The 23,671-nt window shown below is 41.2% G+C and overlaps 1 protein-coding gene across 1 annotated transcript in view; it reads right to left on the reverse strand.

The window, feature by feature from the left end:
• The window catches only part of castor2 (cytosolic arginine sensor for mTORC1 subunit 2), a 33,056-nt gene extending 10,422 nt beyond the window's left edge, over positions 1–22,634 (reverse strand). The window contains exons 1-4 of the mRNA XM_080748766.1: positions 22,489–22,634; positions 13,332–13,402; positions 11,939–12,132; positions 616–748 (exon numbers count right to left, since the gene is read on the reverse strand). Coding sequence (XP_080604892.1) covers positions 616–748; positions 11,939–12,132; positions 13,332–13,402; positions 22,489–22,601 — 511 coding nt within the window. The 5' untranslated portion in view covers positions 22,602–22,634. The remainder of the gene's footprint in view (positions 1–615; positions 749–11,938; positions 12,133–13,331; positions 13,403–22,488) is intronic.
• Positions 22,635–23,671: the final 1,037 nt, after the last annotated feature.

Genomic DNA, 23,671 nt, shown 5'->3' on the forward strand with positions numbered 1-23,671 from the left:
AATGTTACAAATGTGAAACTTGGAGATGCGAGGTTTCTGCCCGACAGTGACGATATGTCTGTGATTGTGCTGCCTGGGCAATTCCCAGCATAAACAAAAGGCTTTGTTGTGAATGAGAAATGTTTTCAATTAACTTAAGGGTAATGCGAATGTCAACCATACATCCCTAATGGTCCATAGATGATTGTTTCCAGGTTTCGATTGAAAAAACAAAACAAAAAAACATTATAACCACTCCACTCCAGCCCTACTACTGTATATACTTTGTGGTGCGACAACTAGTGAACATTAACCGGTCACAATGTTGTGAGCTTGTAGATTATTTTACACTGTTAAATTGTGTTATCATCAAACATAAATATCAATATCAAATATCAAAGGCAATGTATGTGTACGGAATTTAATTCAGACTAAAACACAAGCCAATCTTGCAGAGGTTGTTTCTGGTTTCGAGCTTGCAGATCTGCTACTTTTGATACGTTTGTGTGACGCTGTAGCGTATGATCACGTGGGGAGTTCATTTGCAACACAAGAATATAACACTATGGAGTTTCTGCCCGACAGCATATACAGAAACCATTCAGTACTGACATGAAATGAACTTCTTCCGCCTACCAAGCTTTGGCTTCACGAAGCCGTTGGTGACTCCCAGAGAGTGGGCAGCAACAGTCTCTCCATTCACCACCCGGAGAAGCGTGAACTCGGATGATAACGTGTGCATGACCATGGGAAGGTCTCGCTCTCGCACCTGGGGACAAAAAACAATGTGGGATTCATTTAGTTCGTTGGCCGACTTGATGTTAGGGATGGGACGATATGAACATTTCATATCACGATTAAGCCCTTTACACACAGGACAGTTGCGTTTCTTCCGTTTGCTGTATGAATAAAACGCATTGGATTTGGTGTGCAATGCTGTGCGGAATCGGCGCTGCGGATCCCAAAAGGAGTCATAAAAGGAGTGATGAGTTTTTTACCGCATGCGACAAGACGCACGAATCGAACTGGGTTCGATCGACAAAAAGACGCACGGCCGCAGCCACTCGTCGCACGGCTAATTCGGATCCGGTGTGCATGAGGTCATAGAGAATCATTGTTTTCTTTAAAAAAAATGAAATTGTCCGTTTTATCCGTGCGGATAAACGCGCCTGTGTGCAAAGGGCTTTACTGTGACAAAAGAAATCTCGATTTATGATATTATCGCGATAATCAAAATCCATTATCCTGGGGCGGAACATTTGCCAAAAAAATAGCTGATCTACAAGCTCACAACGCGTCGCAACGTGAGCTTGTAGATCGGCTATTTTTTGGCAAAGACATTTGATAGAGAGTGAAAAAAAAGACAGTATCAAGTACGTATATTATAAGTCCCTTTTAGAATTATAGAGGGTTTAAGTGGTACCGGATATGCAGCTCAGCAAATAAAAAGTGAATTGATACCAGTGCATGACGGAGGACGATATCACGATAAATTAAATCTCCACGATACGATTATCTTGAGTGTTTTTTTATCGCGATAAACGATAACATAGCTTATCGTCCCATCCCTACTTGATGTAGCATGCTGCAATCCAGAACTACCAATTTGTATGGTAGACACAAGTGTTTCCCAACCAGGGCACACTTTTCATAGGCAAAAGATCCCAGAGCACACCTAGATATACGGTTTGTGTGTGGCTATTTTTAAAATGATTTTCCTCTTTCTTATATTATTTTACAATTTGGCCAATGTTTTACCAGTTTTTATATAGTTTGTTGATTACTTTTGATGCAGTAATGGTATTTTTCCTTTTCTTTCTTGAGGAATTAAAAAGGTTTTAAAAGTCCTTAAATTGTGACCTCGCTGTCAAATTTCAAAGGGCACACCAAAGGTCCGCAGCATAGTGGTTGAGAAACACTGTCAGTAGAGCATGTTGAAAGTATTCCTGGCTAATAAGCCTTATATGCCTTAATACATTATAATTGCCCTTTATAACTGACATTTTAAAAACACCTTCAATATTGTATTTATTGTAGAAATAGTTCACCTTTCACTCAACATGGACAAAACCCGCTGCAAGTTGATGATGTAATTTGTCCATGTGTGTGCTCCAGCCCTATGAACTGTATGGAATGCATGTGCAAATAAAAAAAATATTGCTTTGATGCTTATATTAACTGTAGGAAGTATCAAGTTGTTTTTGAGCGGTGGTCAACCGCTCCTAAGAGTGACTTTGTCAGTTCCCGTCTATCCATCTATCTATGTTAATATGTCCGTATCATGACCTGCAATACCGCTGGTGACCTAGTGGCGCTGTTGAGTCACACACACACTGAGCTGCAACACACATGGCCACACCCACACACACACACACACACACACACACACACACACACACACACACACACACACACACACACACACACACACACACACACACACACACACACACACACACACACACACACACACACACACACACACACACACACACACACCACTCACTTCAAACTTGGTTTGAGTTTTATTAGCATATGCATTTCCATAAATGCTATAGAGCCAGACCACACATGGAAAAATGACATTGTCAACTTGCGGCTTTTAATAAATTAAGTAAAACAACAGACAGTGGTTGACATTCATAGCCTGTGGTCAAGGACCACTACTGGTTGACATGAAATACTGCATGAAGCTCAAAGCGTGATATCTCTCTCTGTAGTGTTGCCCAAACAGGCATTCCCTCTCAGCTCGGCAGTAATAAAACACTTGTGCCAAAGGACATAAACCTTAAAAGATTGCATGAAAAAAGGTGTGCACTGCATACTGTATATCTTGAACTATATATAGATACAGTATGCAGTGCACAGTCTGCACACCGTTTTTTATTTACAAGATTGAACAGCATTCAAAACATCCTCATAGACAGTATTTAGGATGACGCTGTAGGTTACTTGCACTAAGAAGAAAAGGAGATTCCTATTGGAGCTCTCCAATATGACACCAGCATCATTCTTATTCAGGCCTAGAATTATTGAATGCTTTAACCAGTGAAAAATAGCAGATATACAAGCACTCGGTGCCGCGCTGCGAGCTTGTAGATCTGCTATTTTTGAAAAAGTCGTGAAAATGTGTGCAAATCTTTGAATATTATGTATTTTCAAAGCGAACGTTTGTAACTCAAATTTTGCTTCTGGGTGGTCCCTGGAACTAAATATTTTGAGATGGGGGTCCGTGGCCAAATACATATCATTTTGGGGGTCCTTCACATGAAAAGGTTTGAGAACCACTGACACAGTAGTCTCTCAAGAACAGACTAACTGAGCTCCAGTTAAGTGAAAAGGACCTTTTCTTTGACGATGGCTGGTCAGATTGCTGACACAGAAACATAGGTTTTTCAAAGTCTTAGAAGGATTCAAAAGACACCTATAGAATCGGGTCAAAATTCTAATTTTCACGCTTTTTCAAAAATAGCAGATCTACAAGCTCGCAGCGCGGCACTTGGTGCCGCGCTGTGAGCTTGTATATCTGCTATTTTTCAATAGTTAAAGCATAAAATAATAATACACAAAATGTGTACCCGTTCTAAATGGGTTAAATATTAGATGGATCAAATTACATTTCATCTCTGTCAAAAATAGCAAAACAGATCGACAAGCTCGAAATGTGTCGCCATCTGCAACTTTTGATGCTTTTGTATGACGCTGTACAGTGATCCAGTTGGGTCTTAATGTACAAAGAATACAAAAAGTGATATGCCCGATCATCATCAAACCAAGTGCATGATGTAGATAGAACATGGTCGACGTGGTCATGTATGAGTTGGACCAACTGAAAAGCAGCGCCATGTAGGGCTGTCACGATTATGACATTTTACATGACGATTCATTGTCACTCAAATAATTGCGATTAACGATTTAATTGTGTTTTTGTTGTTAACAATTACATTTCTGTTTGGCTTGTAGGCTTTGAAGTTGCACACATAACCTAAATATACAAAGAAATGAAGGACATATTTGACAACTTTATACTTAAAAAGAACATTGATAGTGGAAATAGCAGATCTACAAGCTCACAACGCGTCGCATCGCAAGCTCACTCTTGTAGATCGACTTTGACTTTAAAAAAATATATATGAACATTTTTCAACATGCGATTATGACGAATATGAATCCCGATTATGTCAAATAATTGCGATTAGACGATTATGTAATAATTGTGACAGCCCTAGCGCCATGATGTTCACATTTAAAATGATTTCTATTTGCTGTTCAAACAATACACACACTTTCTTATGGTGCAAGGCTTTGCATACAGTATGATGGCCAAGACTTCGTTATTTTAAAACAAAATCAAAACAATTTTCAAATGAGCAGTGGTTCTCAAAGTGGGGTCCGGGGTCCCCCAGGGTCCTTTGGGGGGTTTCTAGGGGGTCCCCAGCTAAAGTAGTTAATATAGCGTCACAATCATATTAACCACTTAACCATAATTTTATAAGTTGGCGATTCAAAAATAGCAAGATATACCAGTAAGACTCCCCAGGGGTTGACATTAAGGTCTCAGAGGCACTTGCCCGTCGGGCAAGTACAGGTCATGTTCGACTTGCCCAAAGGTCATGCCCACTTGCCCGAAAATCGTCTGTTATAAAATGATAGGTAGCCTAACATTTTAATTTCCGTTCAATTTAACCACTTTTTTACTTTCTGAAGCTGTGCGATAAAACATTTCATATCTACAATAGCTATGATTGAATATGACTATAGGTTATAGATTTAAGTGTAGCAACAGTGAAAACATCACATTACAGGTCAACAGTGTTCTTATTTTAGATTCCACAGACTCGAAGACAGAGCGTTCTGGCCACATTCAGGCGTTAGTTAGACAAATATCTGGTGTTGTGTTTATAGATGGTTGCGTCCCCTCTCAAACAAGCACTCGCCCGGTCGGGCAACCTGAAAGCAAACTTCACCTGCCCTAAGATTTTATTTACCTGCCGGGGGCAGGTGGGCAAGCCTTAGTGTCAATCCCTGCTCCCTAATCGGGTCGCTTATCTCCATCAGAAAAAAGCAACCTCATGCCGGTGGCGCTAGAAGAGGGGCCATGTGAGAAATCAGGGCTAAAGGTTGTGGTTTGCCAACCAAGGAGTGTGTGTGCAAAGTTTGGCATGGATAGGGACAATGGTGCCGGAGATAAGAGTAGGACCAAAAGTGTGACGTGACATGACGTGACGGACAGACGGACAGCCAGTGGAGGTTTTCATAGTAACTTGCATTATGGGGTCCGTGACACAAAATAGATTGAGCAGCACTAGAGCAACATCCCGCTGATTTGAGCAGTAAAGGTCAGGTGACACTCTTGACACGTATGTGTGTTAAAGAGCACACAGGAATGTTACGGTAACGCGAGAAGGCCAGAGAGGATGACCTTTCAAATTCAAACAGGCTCATTCAATTAATTTTACACCATAAGTTACTCAACTTCAAGCCCGATTTATATGAAAATAGCAGATCTACAGTACAAGCTCACCACGCGTTGCATTGTGGTGTATTGTGAGCTTGTAGATCTGCTATTTTCGCCATACATTATAGGCCCCTACTTTGGACCCAAAAATTCACAATGGGAAAACACCCGATGTCAATAATGTCAAACAATTCAGTGACATTTCAAGGAGTACTGCAAAGTGGTTCTTATGGCTGTGTAACTATTACTCAATAATAAATGACATACATAATATTCAACAGTGAAAATGCCCTATATTCCAATTTTGCAGTCTCAATACTGATCAAAGTAAATATGTCTATCTATGGCCAAGTTGAACTAAACATACAGTATATTGTCACTGTCGGGCAGAGACCTTGTATCTCCAAGCTTCAAATTTGTACGTTTTTGCTTCATTATATAATAAGACTGTCACACAAGAGGTTTTGGAAATACATGGTTTCCACCCGACAACAACGATATGTACAGTATACCTTTACATTTGAAGGCTCAGAATGCCTTCTCGTGTAGTATCGTTGTCCCAATACCCTGGTTCTGGTACAGTAAGCCAAAGGTCAGAAGGTTTATTCCATTTTTATGGCCATAGCACCAAATAGATCCTAATTTGAGTTACAGTGACTATATGGTACGAATAGAAATCTAAGGGCTTGACCCAAGCAGCACAGAGTACTTACAGTATGACCAGGAGTGTCACAACAAATTCAGGGACCCCCCAGAAGCAAAATTGGAGATACAAATGTTCGCTTAACACATATGGTGCCAACCCCGAGTTTCCCGAGTTTGTATTGGTATTACCGCTGTGCCAACCCCGAGTTTCCCGAGTTTGGGCCGTTTTTGAAAAAAAAAAAAAGTTTTTTTTTTCAAATTTTTTTTTGGGACCTCCAGAAATGTATTAGGCATGATCGCGATCGCGAAATTGCATGTTTAACCCCCATACCAACTCATTCTTTCAAACATGGCAGCCATGTTTGTTTACATCTGAAGAAAACATAATGGCTGATAAATCATGAATGCCTGAACGGATTTCCAAGCGGATTTTTTTGTTTGAAAGCTGTGAACAGCATCTACACACGTGGTGCATCATCTAGGCATGGGCGTGCACTTTTTACACAATTGCACAATTACATGGAAGTCTATGGTAACCATGGCAACGCGAGACATTGAAGAGAAAAAATCATTGCAATATAAGTGTTAAAAAATAGATATATTCAAAGATTTGCACACATTTTCACGACTTTTCAAAAACAGCAGTACTACAAAGCTCCCTATTTTTTTTTTTTTTATCCCACGATTTTTGTAACCCATTTTTTCACCCGGTGCCAATTGCCTAAGCTGTAATCCTGGGCTCTGCTCTCCCTCTGCCAACCTGGGGAGAGCCCCGAACTGAGCTCATGCTTCCTTCAGTGCATGAGGAGTGCGCAGGCCGCTTCTTATCACCTGACAGGGGGAGCTTCCCCGGTTGGACGTAGCGCGTGGAAGGAACACGTTATTCCAACCAGTTCCATTCCCCTCCATCAGGCGCCCCGGCTGGCCAGGGGGAGGCATTATAGAGACCAGGATTACTGCATGTTTTTCTGAGGGTATCTACCCTAGGAGACACGGGGAGAACATGCAAACTCCACACAGAAAGGCCCTTTCGCCAACCCCACCTAGGGTGTGACAAGCTCCCTATTTTTCTAAGATAGCTAAAATATAAAATAATTAAGGCCCCTCCACCTTGGGCCCTAATAACTCATTTCCCCCCCCTTGTGACGCCCCTGCTTATTATGACTGCCTCTAAAATGACTGCATGCAACATTTAGGTCAGGAATTACAGGTTTATGTAACGCAAATAATCATAACACAGGAAAAACACGGGCTGGTCTCTGGCTGGCTCTCAGACCCTCGGTAATGTACCCAGACAGTGTGTGGGACAAACAAAGAGAGAATGCATTAGAAACGGCACATTCAAAGGAAGGCTTTATGTTTCTCAGAAAGGAATGGACGCTTATATGAGTCAGGGAAGACAAGAGCTAGATGATTAACTCTCAAATACCTGGAAAATACCTAGCAGATATACAAGCTCACAGCGCGGCACCGAGTGCCGCGCTGCAAGCTTGTAGATCTGCTATTTTTGAAAAGTCGTGAAAACGAGTGCAAGTCTTTGAATATCTTTGACCCGATCTTTGACCCGACTTCTAAATCCTTCCTCTGAATCAGTGGTTCTCAAACTTTTTCATGTCAAGGACCCCCAAAATTACAGGTATTTGGCCACGGACCCCCATTTCAAAACATGTTGTTCCAGGGACCACCCAGAAGTAAATATTTGAGTTACAAATGTTCGCTTTTAAGTAGATATATTCAAAGACTTGCAAAACAAAACATGATTTTTCAAAAATAGCAGATCTACAAGCTCGCAGCGCGGCACTCGGTGCCGCGCTGTGAGCTTGTATATCTGCTATTTTTCACTGGTTAAAGCATTCAACAATTCTAGGCCTAAATGGGTTAAAGCGGTCATTAGGATTGTGGATACTAGTGGCAGCTGGTGCACAGAGCAGAGGTACACCCATGTATGTTACCTGGAATTCCAACAACAACAGCCTGAAAACCCAGGCTTATCCTCTTTACGTAACTACTGCCCGATTATCCACATCAACACACTTTCTTGCTTTCCTTATAACAAACACACCAGCGCCCTTAAGAAGCCTTTGTGTGTGTGTGTGTGTGTGTGTGTGTGTGTGTGTGTGTGTGTGTGTGTGTGTGTGTGTGCGTGTGTGTGTGTGCGTGCGTGCGTGCGTGGTTGTTGTTTTTTTTTAGCAATGTAATAAAACTGCTCCCTGAGGCCAAAAAGGCTCTGGAATGAGACATTAATAGTGCCGTTGACAAAATGAAAATATTCTTCCAAAAACAAAAACAGAAGCCCCGGGAGAACGCAGCATATCCACTGATATTGCCTTGCCATCTCAGGCTTTAGGAGTCACTGTATTCATGTAAGCCTTTGCACATGTTATGAAGCTGTACACCAATTCTCTTTTTATAAACTAGACTATTACTTAGCCTATATCAGTATACAGTAATATGCAATATATACACTAGATCAGACCCGAATCTTCACTTGCGTGAAGTAGCTAGACATTATGAAAAGAGCACAATGTTCTTTCTAATGTTGAATTTGACAGAGCTTTAATAGCACCCAACGCATCCTTCATATTGACGCTATATTGTAAAACTTGTCCAAGCTGAATTGACTAATGCAGTACACTGATTGTTCAATTTCCCAGCTAAATGATTGATGGTTAGGAAACAAATGAACCCTTATGGGACAGTGACTCAGACAGGGTACAAATGGAACCATTGGAATGGAAAGATCCCTTTGGTTCTATTTTACACGTTAAATGACCACTGAGGATTTTACAGTGTAGATTGGGGACCTGGAGACTAAAGTGGTCTGAAATGGGGGACCGTGGTTGGCCAGAATGTCCATTAGGCTTCATTATTCAGTCTGAATGTGCTCCCATTGCAGCCTTTTTTCCAAGATGGCTGTTACTGAAGAGGGAGTCCTCAGCAATTAGACCATCTCCAAGCCAGTCACAAGTCACAGAATTTGATTAGCTATGGAATTTGGTGTAACGACTTAATTGCAAGATATCATTTCCCATTTCAGTCCAATATTTCAACTGAATAGTCAGACACACTATTCCATTTGGTTTCACCTCCATTATTCCTGGAAGTCTTTTAAAAACAGCATCATCACTATATTCATGGGTTGCATTTGTAGTCCTACACCAGCCATGTTGAGGACCAACACAGGTGTTCTGATTGGCAGAGAACATTAGTTCTGTGCCACTGCCAATCAGACACATTGAAAAACCTGTGTTGGTCCTCAACATGGCCGTTTAGGACTACAAATGCAACCCATGAATAGTTTGCCATTGTTGTTCCATATTGCCTTGCTGCTGACTTGCCAGGACTCCCTTTTTTCCGGGTGTTTCGCCTTGATTCTTTCTAAACTTAACTTCACGTTAACTTAACTTCGCTATGCCTAAACCTAACCTTACAAACACTATGCCTAATCCCTAACCTTACAGAAATGATAAGCTCAAAACCCTGTCCGCCTGCGGTCGAACCACCTGGGAAAGAGAAGGACACTGATTGGCCTGGTTCGATTTCAAGCAAGAAAAGGCAGCAAACGAGACCATGATGACACACTGTTACTTTTCAGGATTCAAATAAAAGAAATTTGCAAAAGTAGCAGATCGACAAGCTCAAAAAGCCCCCGTTTCAAGCTTGCTACTTTTGATGCTTTTGTGTGACACACCCCTGATTGGCAACATATAATGTGTTTTAATGGGCATGGCTAGTGATTCAAGGGCTGGAACCAGGCTGGGTCTCTGTGGCCTAATAATGCAGTGGTTCGGTGTTTATGGTCCACCCATCTGGCCACTTAACATGGCAGCCATTGTGGTCAGATGGGTGAGCCGTGTGCATTATCCTATTTATAGCTATTACAATTTTTATATATACCAGTAAGACTCCCTAATCGGGAGATTATCGCCACAAATAGGGCAAAAATGTGTTTTTCCAAAATCTTCCTGATCCATGTTGATGACATGAGTGTAGACATACTGTGTGGTGATGTTCGTGATTTTAGGGCAAAATCTGTAGGAGCAGTGTCCAAAAATGTGTTTTTCAAAATCGGCCTGAAGGTGGCGCTATATGGGACAGATTCATGTTGATGGGATGAGTGTAGACATACTGTGTAGCGATGTGCGTGATTTTAGGGCAAAAACTGTAGGAGCAGTGTCCAAAAATGTGTTTTAAAAATCGGCCTGAAGGTGGCGCTAGAAGAGGGCCATGTGAGAAATGAGGGGTGGGGTCTCCGCGTTGCCTTGGTGGACGAATGGGGCTGTTAAGTATGACATCATTTTGTAGGCAGAGGAGAATTTCTGCCCCCAGTTTCTGTGAATCTTTTTACTATTTTTACTATTTACACATTCTTCTTCTCTTTGTTGTTGAAAGGAAATTGTTAGAATTATACTTTAGTCGTTATTTTTGTCTCGGATCTGTTGAAATAGTGAGGGACAGAAAATGCTCTTGGGTCAGAGTTCTCCTCTGCCTACAAAATGATGTCACGGCTTAAAAGCCCCATAGGTACCGGCCCCGGCTCTCCCGGACGCTCCTAGCCCGAGTTACGGCATTTTATGTGAGCTGCAGTGGAGGGGGTCCTCCACTGGGGGCGCCACCACTTTTGCATCCGTTCTGGAGCACCAGGAGTGGGTGGTCCCCAGGAATTCCCCGTGAGCAGCCCCGTTGGGGTGGTCATTTTTGCACATTTGGTCATTTTTTACACCTGGGGGTCCCCCAGCGACCTGGGGGTCCCTGGGGCTCCGGGGGTCCTTGGAGGTTGTAGTTTGGCAGGTAAGGAGTGTGTGTGCAAAATTTGGCATGGATGGGGGCAACGGTTGCGGAGATATGAGCAGGGCAAAAGTGTGACGTGTGACGTGTGACAGACAGACGGACGGACAGCCGGTGGAGGTTTTGATAGTAAATGCGACCTACGGTCGCAATAATAGTTTTTATATTAATGTTATATTATCAATTACATCTTTGTGTTTGCCATTTATTTGGGGGCACACGTCTCACAGGTTGGGAATCGCTGGCCCGATGCATAATTATCAAACTGGGGGTCCTTGAAAAAAAAAGAAAAAATCACACCCGTGTGAAGTGGAGCTGTGTGTGTGTGTGTGTGTGTGTGTGTGTGTGTGTGTGTGTAGATCATGTGTACCGATTTTTGTGACATTTGAAGAAAATATGTAGGAAAAGGAGCAAAAAGTGTGTTTTGGAGAAAATTCAAGATGGCGGAAAATCTATCCTGGCGCAAATGGGCGTGGCATATATGGGGAGATGCGTCTTGACCCAAGGAATCCAGGGAAAAAAGAATTTTAATTTTCCGATCTACGGTTCAAGAGTTACGGGGCAAAACGTAAAGTGGGCCGTTATAGCGCCACCATGAGGCCGAGTGATGTAATTATTTTTCGATTCATTCTTAAAATCATTATAAATCTCCTCTCCGAGGTTTGAAACTGTAGCTCCTATGGTTTACGAGAGAAAAATACTTGAAAGTGATTTCTTGCATTGTCCCATTATAAGTCAATGGGGACAATTAAGCGTCGTTTTTTGCCGATTACGTCGGCATGGTAAGGCGGATCGGAACGAAAGGTAATAGAACACCATTCCCGGCCGAGCCGCACATTTTGATGTATATATTGCGCGAGTGGCGTAAATGGTGCGGCACTAGTTACGCGCCGAAGTCAGGCTACATACACACAGACACACAGACAGACACACACACACACACACACAGACCCACACAGCCACGTATAGGGAGCTGCACACAGCTCCAAAAAAAAGAAAAAGGGCTTAGAATCCTTGGCCTACAGTAGTTAAGTAGTGTATTAAAGCCACCAATGGATTTGCACTCACCAGAATGAAGTCTGTCTGATATGTCGACAGCATGAATACAGAGATATTATGATCTGCCAGTGGCGCGATGACCGATTTAGCAATTTTGGTAACTCCGATTGGCTGTGAATTGGTGGCATTCCCGCCCCCTGACACCACGTTAAGGGCCAACCACGTTGCGTCAGCTACACTGATGTGCTCCGATTGGGGGAGTTCTGGAAGAGACAACAGAGAAGGACGTCAGTCGTGACTCGTGAGCTACTGTACCACTGACTAGGGCTGAGCAATATGCTGATATTATATCCATATTGTGGTCTGAGATTAGATATATCAATAATAAAAGAGTGTAGCCGCACACTTGTAGCTGCCGATGCAAGTTTTATTAATGTGTGTCCACATTAGAATAAAACTAGCAGCAACGGGTGGGTGCCTGTGCAGCTATACTCTTTTATTATTTAGTGTTTAATTTGTTGGCTGGCACCGCACAAGGAGCGGTGTGCTGTGCACCTTTGGTTAGTCTGAGAGTAGATATCGTCTGGCATTTTTGGGGATATCGTAATATCATATCGATATCGCTCAGCCCTACCACTGACTGACACTGACAAATCTCCCAGCAAACCTCCTAAAAAGTAACAAATGGGCAGTGTCACGATTGTGTAATTGTACAAGTAACCTTAAAATGAGTGATGACGGCTGTTATTGATCCGTTAGTGATCTGTCATTGGTGTTTCCAAGAGAAAAAAAAAAAAAAATGGTAGAGCCTTTCGCCAAAACCCATCTCACGCTGAAGCGGTTAGGGGTTCGGTGTCTTGCTCAAGGACACTTTGTCACGAAGAAGCCAGGAGGAGCTCGGGGATCGAACCAAGAACCTTCCGATTCCCATGGGGCCACTCTACCTCCTGAGCCATTGCTACCCTGTATATATTTCTGATGGATTTATTTGTTTTTAAATTGCAATGTACAGTCTTATACAAGTTATACTGCTATTTGTACTTTACAGCTACTGTACAGTAAATCTTGTACTGCTGTGTTGGATTTCACGATGCATACGAGTTCCCCAGAAAACATGCACAGTTAGTTGCACACAACAGAAAATACCTGCACCTGTTTCGTAACAAAATAGCTAGTAGTATCCATGGTGACCCACGAGGGTCACCCTGGAAATGGCCAGTAATGACATGGATTCACTCACTGGACCAACCGACTACTAAACGCAGAGCGTGGCAGCTTGGCTTTCTAATCTGTAATGGGACTGGCAATGAAGCAATATGTGGTCAAACATTGTCAGCGAGCGCGCTGTATGGAACTGCAGAAAATCATAGGCCTGCACAATGTGTCACTTTCCTGCTCACTGATCCATGGTTGCTGCAGTAACACAAGTGATCCATAAATAATTGCCCGGAGAGAGGCTCACCTTTGAATCCTTCCTCGTCTACGATAATGGTGTAGTCCTCCGGAGTCTCCGTCAAACTAAAGAACTTGCATCTGAAAAGTGAGAGAGAAGAGTTCAAATTGAGAGAGGCCATACAAAGGTTAACTACTGAAGCCTAGGGCTGTCACAGTTATTACATAATCGTCGAATCGCAATTATTTGACATAATCGCGGTTATTTTTCATAATTGTCATAATAGTTTCCAAGTTGAAAGATGTCCATATCTTTTTTTTATTTTTTAGTAAAAAATAGTGGAAATAGCAGATCGCGACACGTTGTGAGCTTGTAGATCAGCTATTTCCACTATCAATGTTCTTTTTTTAAGTATAAAGTTGTCAAATATGTCAGTAATTTCTTTGTATATTTAGGTTATGTTTCATATCTACCATGTGCAACTTCAAACAAAGCCTAAAAGCCAATAGCCGGGGAGCCACAGGCCTAAAAGCTCAAAGAATAGGGTTTTACCTGTGACGTCATGACATCATTTTTATTTTTGTTTTTTCTATTCATTTGGTCATTAAGGTACACAAAATGAGAGGCCTGCTCTGCCGGAAACTCTGCGAAAAAAAGTTATGGCCATTTGTATATTCACTCCATCGACTTCAATATACAGGAAAGAAACACACCAAAAAGAATATGCTTTAAGTAGCATGTGAGGGGTCAAACTAGGGGTTCTTGATGATTCTGAATCCATTGCAAGCATTTGTTTTGCATGAAAAACATTCCTTGGGCTAGAAAACGGACCAAAATAACGGTGAAAAGTGATGACTCATCACTTTTCACAGGTTTGAGAGGCTGAAATCTAGCCCAAGGAATGTTTTTCATGCAAAACAAATGCTTGCAATGGATTCAGAATCATGAAGAACCCTTAGTTTGACCCCTCACATGCTACTTGTTTTGGTGTGTTTTTTTCCAGTATAGTGAAGTCAATGGGAAACTTTTTTTCGCAGTGTTTCCGGCAGAGCAGGCCTCTCATTCTGTGTACCTTATTGACCAAATTAATAGGAAAAACTAAAATTTGGAGTATGTCACAGGCATTGACACTAAGGCTTGCCCACCTGCCCCCGGCAGGTAAATAAAACGTCAGGGCAGGTGAAGTTTGCTTTCAGGTTGCCCGACAGGGCAAGTGCTCATTTGAGAGGGGACACAAACGTCTGTAAACACAACACCAGATATCTGTCTAAACACCTGAACATGGCCAGAGCGCTCTGTCTTCTGGTCTGTGGAATGTAAAATAAGAGCACTGTTCACCAATAAATTATGTTCTGTTTTTACTGTTGCTACACTTAAAAATATAAAATAACAAGTGTGAAACCATATACTTATTTAATCATAGCGTAGGTATTTGGAAGTATTGAGGTACAGACAGTATGAAATTTTTCATCGCACAGCCCCAGATAGCCAAGAAATAAGTGTTAAATTGATCATTTTATAATGGACAATTTACTTTTCTGGCAAGTGTGCATGACCCTTGGGCAAGTAGAACATGACCTGTACTTGCCCGACGGGCAAGTGCCTCTGAGACCTTAGTGTCAACCCCTGTGTCATGACATCACAGGTCTTCTCTCATTTTGGCACAGTGGCTCCCCGGCTACAAACAGAAATGTAATTGTCAACGACAAAAACACAATTAAATTGTTATTCGTAGAGATGGAAATCGGAATCGGCCAATACAAAAATCGGCAGGTATGATATCAAACTGGCCGAATCGGTGACCGGCAGGTCACTGACATAAATACCGGTTTTATGCCAATTGTGTCTATGGCACTGCACAGCATGATGCTCTGGTCCTGTGACTAAAGTAAACATTAGCAAGTAGCAGCCAGTCTACTTAGTGGCAGCCTACAGAATACAGATGGTGCTGATTACCTTTGCAATGTAAGGATGTATTCCATAATCCTGTGTCTAGTCAATTGTGTCAATGTCGAAAAAAAAGCATGCGTCACCTGCTTTCTCCTCCTGCCTAGTCCAGACGGTCATATTAGACTGGATATTGTCTGTGATTTTGGATATTGTACTATTGTGATTGATTTGGCATTAGTGTTCTTCTAGCTTATTGGTACTCAAATTGAAGTATGACTTGTAGGCCTACTTGGCCTGAAAAAAAGGGTATTGGAGCAACCCTATTTTCTAGTTCTTAGCTAAAGAAATCGGTATCGGAAAAAACGGTTTTGGCAGGTCAGACCTTCATAAAACCGGTGGATCGGTATCGGCCAAGAATTTTGCCATCGGTCCATCTCTAGTTATTCGCAATTATTTGAGTGACAATTAATCGTCATGTAAAATGTCATAATTGTGACAGCCCTACTGAAGCCATTACTTAAAGCTGCAGTATGGGTTGTAAGGCTTTTTTTATGAATATAATGTACATTTGTCCAATCTGTATGGTACAGTATGTTAATACAATAGAACTTATACAATTGGGGTGGTTGGATTTTGTCTCCCTGCTCTTCTATTGAGACATTTAGAAATAGATTGTTTTGTGTCAAAGGTCATGTCTCACCTAGACACAGAATCTGACACAAATTGTGACCTGATGGTCAAGATTCAATTAATCCCCTGAGCAAGCAAGGACGCGCTCAATGCTCAATGGTAGAAATCTTGTCTGCACTTGCACAGGAAACTGGGCTAAAAGAGGAAAAGTTACATAGTGCAGATTTAAATGTATTTTTCTAAACATAAGCAAACTTATGTATGGGACAAAAATGTGCACATATTCAGCACTGGTGAAATGATGGTGGACCCTTTCTAATCTATAACATAAAGGGCTGTCACGTTTAAGACATGTTACATGAAGATTGTCACACAAATAATTGCGATCAATGGTTTAATTGTGTTTTTGTCATTGAACACTGGAACATATGAATAAATATTACATTTCTGTTTGGCTTTTAGGCTTTGAAGTTCCACAGGTAAAATGCCACATAATGGGGCACGAAATGTTGTGAGCTTGCAAATATGTTATTTCCACTATTTTTATAACATTTTATAATAATAATTGTGATTATCTTGAATAATTAGGCAATTAATATGTAATAATTGTGTCAAGCCTAATAACATATGGGATTATCATCTGTGAGTCATAAAGGCAACAGAAAAACAAATCATTTTACAAGTCAGCTGACAATACAACTCTGTCTGGCTCTTGGTCCAGTTGTGCAAAGCCGTGCTGGGAAAGGAATTTCAGAGACGAGAGAGAGAGATGTTTTTCTTTTAATATTTTAGTTTCATACATCTGTGATTCTGTGTATGTAAGTCGATACTTCTATTTCAACGTTCAATGCAAATGTACAACCTGCTAGTATAAATACTGAAGACATTTTATTGTGTGTGTGCTAGGAGAGCAATACAGTGGTGTATTACAATGACCAGTTGACCACTGATCACAAACAATCATCTCACTACTGTTCAAGGTTGATAAAAACTAAACAAAAACAATACAATACTGTCTCCGCCAGGTCCGGTAGGTTATTCGACAAACAGGATGGGTGGAATAGTTAAAATCTGAAAAATGGAGCACTCCTGCAAACTTTGGAAGCCAATCTTAGTCAATCCGGATGGAAATGGAATATGTTTGGTTTAAGCCCAAGGACTATAGAGATACTGTGTACTATACTGTACCTATTTGCGTGATGTTTGTACAAAATCTGTAGGAGTAATATAGAAAAATAAATTATGCAAGAATCGGCCTGTGTGTGTGTGTGTGTGTGTGTGTGTGTGTGTGTGTGTGTGTGTGTGTGTGTGTGTGTGTGTGTGTTATTCAAACCCAGGTCAGCTGTGGGATGGACTATAGCCTTATTATTCATGTGGTATGCAGTATGCACTCCTACTGGTGAGCTACTATATTCTGGTCAGATTTAATTGTGTGAACCCATCTTCAGACCCGGTTCCTCCCAGCAACTTTCCCAGCATGAATAATTAATGGTACCATTTCACAGGAAAGGACTTTCGAGCTTAATTGAGCGAGTCTTATTTAAACTCTGCCTTAAATTACTCAGTCAACAGTCACAGTCAAACAACTTTCTGAGAAAGGAAAACTGCACTGCGGGAAATGTATACAACACAAAAGTGGTTATCAGATTGTTTATATGCTTGCAATTGAATGCCACTTTGAATTAGGGGTGAATATTGGCAAGAGTCTCGCAATGCAATACTTATCACGACACTTGGGTCACGATGCAATAGTATCACGATATATTGCGAATCCTTGCAATACGATACTATTGCGATGTATCAGCTTTAAAAGCTGAAGGCGCTGCTCTAATGTTGTTGTTGTCGTCGTTCACAGCCATTTTCTATAGAGACCTCACTCACTGAACCGTGGGAAGGGGAAGTAGCTACTATAGTATAGCGACATCTAGAGGCAGCGGAGTCTCATGACCGGACTTCTACCATTTGGTTCCTATGCATGGGAACTTATTTTATTTTCCTCAAAGTATCATGATACTACGGCCTGAAGTATCGATACAGTATTGGCAAATAAACTATCGCGATGTATTGCCATATCGATTATTGCCCACCCCTACATTGAATGTGGGTGAAAAGTGTGAAGAACCACAGGAAGTGACAGAATCATTCTTAGAGGCTCTTTCTGCATACATCTAATAGGCCCGTCATAGTTATTATGTAATCGCCTGATCTCTATTATTTGACATAATCACCATACTTTTCTTTTTGCATTTTGCATAAACATTAGAATGGTTTAGATCCATCTCTGAATAAATTCTGTTGAAAAATGTTTTTCAAAAACAGTGGAAATAGCAGATCTACAAGCTCATAACGCATTGCATCACGATGCGTTGTGAGCTTATAGAGAGTCTATTTCCACTGCTTTTTCACCACATGAAAGTATACGATTAGTATGGTCTATGAGTCTGACTGTCATTAAGATTTTATACTGTATGTCAATAACACAATTAAATCATTATCGCGTTTACTTCTATGACAATTACTTGTCAAGTACAATTTTATGATTGCGACAACCCTACTAATGATGACCACAGTGTTTTTTTTTTGTTTTGGAGCAATGTTCAGTTAATACCCTGAGAATTAGTCAGTGTTGATCAAAGCCCTGTAATCACGTTCTAATTATGATCATGTCATAAACACCTCTCCATGACATTCTATATCTGGATCCAACACCGTCAACAGAGTCAGTGGGGTCTCACAGCCAGAGCAGGATAGCAAATCAATGTAGAGGAACATTAAATCTGTGAGGCTGGCTAGCTGCTAATTCACTCAACACTTAATTAGCATTCCTCACATAAATGTGAGAAACTTAACAAGGACTCACAAATTGCGTTTGGTTTACATAAGATATTGCACCTAAATGCATTTGGTGAGCGTATGATCCAATTACAAAACAAGTCAAATCCCAACCACAATAAACTAATAAGACATTTATAACATTAAAAGAGTATATGTTTTGGATCCAGGGGCTCCCCAGAAGAAATCATTGAACCAAATAGACCCTTACAGGTCTGTAAATCAAAGTGTACAAATGGAACCAAATGGACCTTTACATACTTATCTGGTTCAATTATACACTTTCAGTGGTAAATTAACGAATTCAAAGATTTTACAGTATATATTGGGGTTGTAAGCAGAGATTTCTTTTCATCGTATCAAATGGGCGTCCGTGGCCTAATGCATATCAAACGGGCACGTCCTGATAAGCCAAACGCCAATGAGCCAAACTCCTTTTTTTTAAAACCTCCTTTTGTTATGGTGAAATGTGAGCTCACCTGCATCGAGTTTCATTCCATTCATGTGTTTATCGTGCGCTTGCCCAGGCCGTAAATATAATGATTGCATTCACCACGGCTACGTAACTCGCGCGGCGCTCCGCCGCCCGCACGGCCCTGGCCAAGGTCCGCTGGCCTTCGCGCCGCTTGCAATGGACAATAACTGTGACATATAACCATTGTATTGCTAAAAATAAGGAGGCTACTCTGTTTCCTTAACGGGACGGCAGAAGATCACTACGGTAGGAGACCCGGGCAGTACATTTGCGTTTGCCTTATCAGCGTTTGCCTTATCGGCGTTTGACTTAGAGGGATTTCCCCTATCAAACGTGGGGTCCTTGAATTTAAAGGATGGCCTTGTGTATAACCATGCTCAAACGCACCTTGAGGTATAAGCTTTGAAGAAGATATAAGGTCATACTCTATCACTAAACTTTTCCCCAGTCATACTGAGGATACAATTTGAAGGGGCATGTGGGGCTGATTAGTTTAAGTTTGTTTTCCAGTTCAGCTTAAAAACAACTATAATACCCTGGCGCTGCAGCTGCAGCAAGTTAAATTAATGGGTGTTAGATTTAGGTGTTCCCAGAGCCATGGGTGTGCCACTGGTCATTCAATGCTTGCTCATCCACACATTCACACACCTAAATCTAACACACCCACCCACTGTTAATCTTATTAGCTGCAGCTGTGTTGCTTACAGTTGCTGTGCTGTACGCCAATATTGTTTCCCCAGGATGAGAAGGCGCGGGAGCGCTTGTTTTCGGACACCGTGCCGTTCGAGTTATGTCAGTGAGGACATAACTAGGTAGTCTATACAGTAGGTACCCTAGTCTCGGACTCTCGGTACCTCCGTACAGTAGAGCACTGTGTACTATGAGGTCAGCCTTATGCAGCCTGTAGGGAAGATTTCATGTCACAATATCGTGACATGAAATCTTATTATTGTGACCAAAAGAAATTGCGATTTACGATATAATCACGATGATCAAAATATCCCCGACATCCATTATCTTCGGGCAGAACATTTGCAAAAAAATAGGCGATCTATAAGCTCACAACGCATCGCGACACACTGTGAGCTTGTAGATCAGCAATTTTTTGGCAAAGAAATTTGGTAGAGAGTGAAAAATGATTTCTCAGCAAATAAAAGTTGAATTGATTCCAGAGCATGACGGAGGATAATTTCACGTTAAATTAATTCTCCACAATACGATTATTGTAAATGTTTTTTATCACGATAAACGATAATCACGATTATCGTCCCATCCCTAACAGCCTGCCATGTTTTACCTTGCTGTAGTTTTTAAGCTGAACTGAAAAACAAACTACAAATTCTGTCTAGGGTTTCATGCATGGGGGAGATTATTGAAAGGCATCTGATCTGACACAGCAGTTGGGCAAGGGCTGTAATTATCGATTAACAGAATTCTTTTTGAGATTTTGACTTTTTGCCTATAATGACATGCCCTAAATAGCGATAGATTATTAATGGATTATCTTCTTCATTTATCAACCATTTTCTTTCCAATAATCGATTTGTTTGATTAACTCTTTCACCCCTACACTGGGCTGGGCTCTGGTACTGCATAATGCTGGGCCGCTAACAACAACGGGAACTGCGCTAATGTGCTTGACATGTTCTGCATACAGTAGGTCTATCTGAAGCTCTATTGGTAGGATAATGAGACTAGTACTCTTTGACAGGAAGGCCATCCTGTGATGTAAATCTATCGCAGGGGTGTTCAAGCTTTGAGCCCAAAGCACACCAGGACAAGTCAAAATCTTTTGACCGAGAATTGGCATGGTACACCTCCGGATGAAACTGACCCCTCATAATGTTGTGAAATGACCAGCATTTAGGCCTACATAGCCTAAATGGAAGTTACTGAGGAGTTGACAGTGTAGCTTGCGTTTCTACTGGTTTGACACATTGGGGTAACTGGACTCCCATTTGTAGCGCAGGGGCCCCAATCTACACTGTAAAATACCTCTAATTTGACTAGGGGGCCAGGACCCTGGCTCTAAGCCAGGGTCCATTTGGCCCCCTAGTGGTCCCCCCCTGGACCTGACTTTGAGAGAAGCAGAGAGAGAATAACATATGGCAGCAATGGTAGATTTGTTTAGTTAGTTAGTTTAGAGTAGTACAATGATAAAACAAGCCAGTTAATTATGCAATGGTAAATTGGTAGATTGATTAAGAAGCACTGAGTGAACACACATAAACATGTTTACCAACTGCTTTGTTACACAAATGCGTATCACCACCCAGCACCAACCAAGTGAAATATTTAAGAACCCTCATTCATACTGTAGCAGCAGTTCCTAAGTCTAGGTCCAGAAAAAGGCCTGTGATTCCTCTCGACTTCTTGGAATGAGAAGGTTCCAGACTTAGGATCTTATGTTGCACTGCTGCTCTCAGGGCGTTGAAGGGTCAGTGATATACAACTAGCAGCCCAGACCAAGCACTAAAACTACACAACACACCAGTGCATTCTGGCAACACAGTCAGCAGCAGCAGCAGCAGAGCAAAAAAGCCCCCAGAAACAGATCCAGCCATGGCTCAAGTAACAGGCTTTTTTAACAAAGCCATTACAGTACAACAGTATGAGAGATGCAGTTTCCCTGCCTGACAGTGCATGCATGACTGGTGGGTGGTGTTGTTGCACTTACTGAATATACATGCATTTCTTTAGTTGCTTGTTTAAAGTTGGATTCATTCAACATATTCGTTTAAGATAGACAGCAAAACCTTCAATGTTAATTTAACCCAGGGTATCCAAATAAATGGCTTTATTACCAGATGTGTACTACACCATTGGTTCTCAAAGTGGGGTCCGGGGACCCCCAGGGATCCTTGAGGGAGTTCCAGGGGGTCCCCAGCTAAATGATAGTTAGGAACCAAATGGAGGACCCTTATGGATCTGTAACTCTGAGAGTGTACACATGTTGTACACTCTCTGGGTTAAATTAACATCGATTTTACAATATAAATTGGGGTGATGGGGTCTCAGAGATAGCAATGCCATTAAATGGGGGTCCGTACTAGAATGTATGCATGTCAAACTGGGGGGTCCACACACACACACACACACACACACACACACACACAGTCACACACCTTCGTGTCGACACACACAGAGCTACAAAAATGACTAAATAGCAGGTAACGTTAGGCCTTATAAAACTACATGCACAGCAGCCAGCTCATATCACAGACTGTCTCTTCACAACAGGATCAATGCAAGATGAATGACACAGTGCTATAGGAGATCATAGCATCAGTTTGCAATCGTGTTGACAGCAATAACCTGACGTGCGTAGCATTGTAGCGAAGCTAAAAGCCCCATGATATCAGACGTGTTTGTGTTATTCATGCATGTGAACTTACTTACCTTGTTTTAGAGGCCAGGAAAGCGAGTTTTATTAATCCGTGAGTGCAAATCTGGATCCCCTCTTTTTCTATACTCGCCACTTTCAAGCTGTGCTCTAGAATATGGAGCTCCATCTTTTACGCCTTCTCATTTGAGGAACAACTAAAATATAAAACCTATGTGGTTTCAAATAATAGGCATGAATAAATAAATGAACACATACAAAGGTGAGGGGTTATTAAATAGAGAAAGAAAGAGGAGCAGGGTGGAATAAAGAAAGCAATGAGGTAAACGGACTAAAAGTGTCAAGTCACCCGTGCCTAACCAGCAGTGGAATAGCTTGGTGTTCCGCCTTTCGTTTTTCAAAATAAACCTTCTCCCTTACCGGGACCTACAATAATGGACCTAAGCTGTGAAATAAACAATTAAGGTGTAGACCTATGTTTTTAATTAATGATAATGTAATAATAATAAAAGTGCACAAGAAGGTAGACTGTTCATACAAAAACTTCTGCCTTTTATTTGTATTTAATATTATTATATAGTTACAATTCCACCAATGTGTTCCCAAATTTGACAAGTTGTTAGGCCTACATCATGTATAAAATCAAATAAAACAACAACTAAGATTATAAATGAATTATCATTTTACAAATAATAATGAAATACAGTTTCCGTAATTTGATTTGATTTAGCCAAAGGTCTGGGGCACATAGGCTATAATTAATTCCACAAATGTATTTTGGCTCATAACCTGGTTGGCATGATTTACTGTAGATCTGGCCAACATATGGAGTGTTCTGTAAATGTTGCAGTGACTATAATTGAAATAACTAGAACCTGGATCAAAACTCTTATTTTTATTTGATTTGATATTTAGTTAACTTGAACAAATAAAACATTGTACTGAACTCATACTCTATACGTCATCAGCACAATAACAGAGCACAATCATTTTGTTAAAAACTGAAGATTTTGCATTTTATTTATTTCTATAGGCCTAACCTATCAGTCTGTGACTTTTTTTCTCCAAATTCCACCAATTGATTACAGCTGTATGGGGCCATACGCATACATACATAGGCCTATGGACAGACATACACTCAGTCAGTTGTTGGAGTGGCTGGCACCGCTCAAAAATATATATTATGAAAAATAAAAATAAAACATGCACTGTGAGCTTGTAGATCTGCTGTTTTCAAAT

The sequence above is a fragment of the Nannobrachium achirus genome (genome assembly GCF_963921795.1).
Source record: "Nannobrachium achirus genome assembly, chromosome: 19".
NCBI classification, from domain to species: Eukaryota; Metazoa; Chordata; class Actinopteri; order Myctophiformes; family Myctophidae; genus Nannobrachium; species Nannobrachium achirus.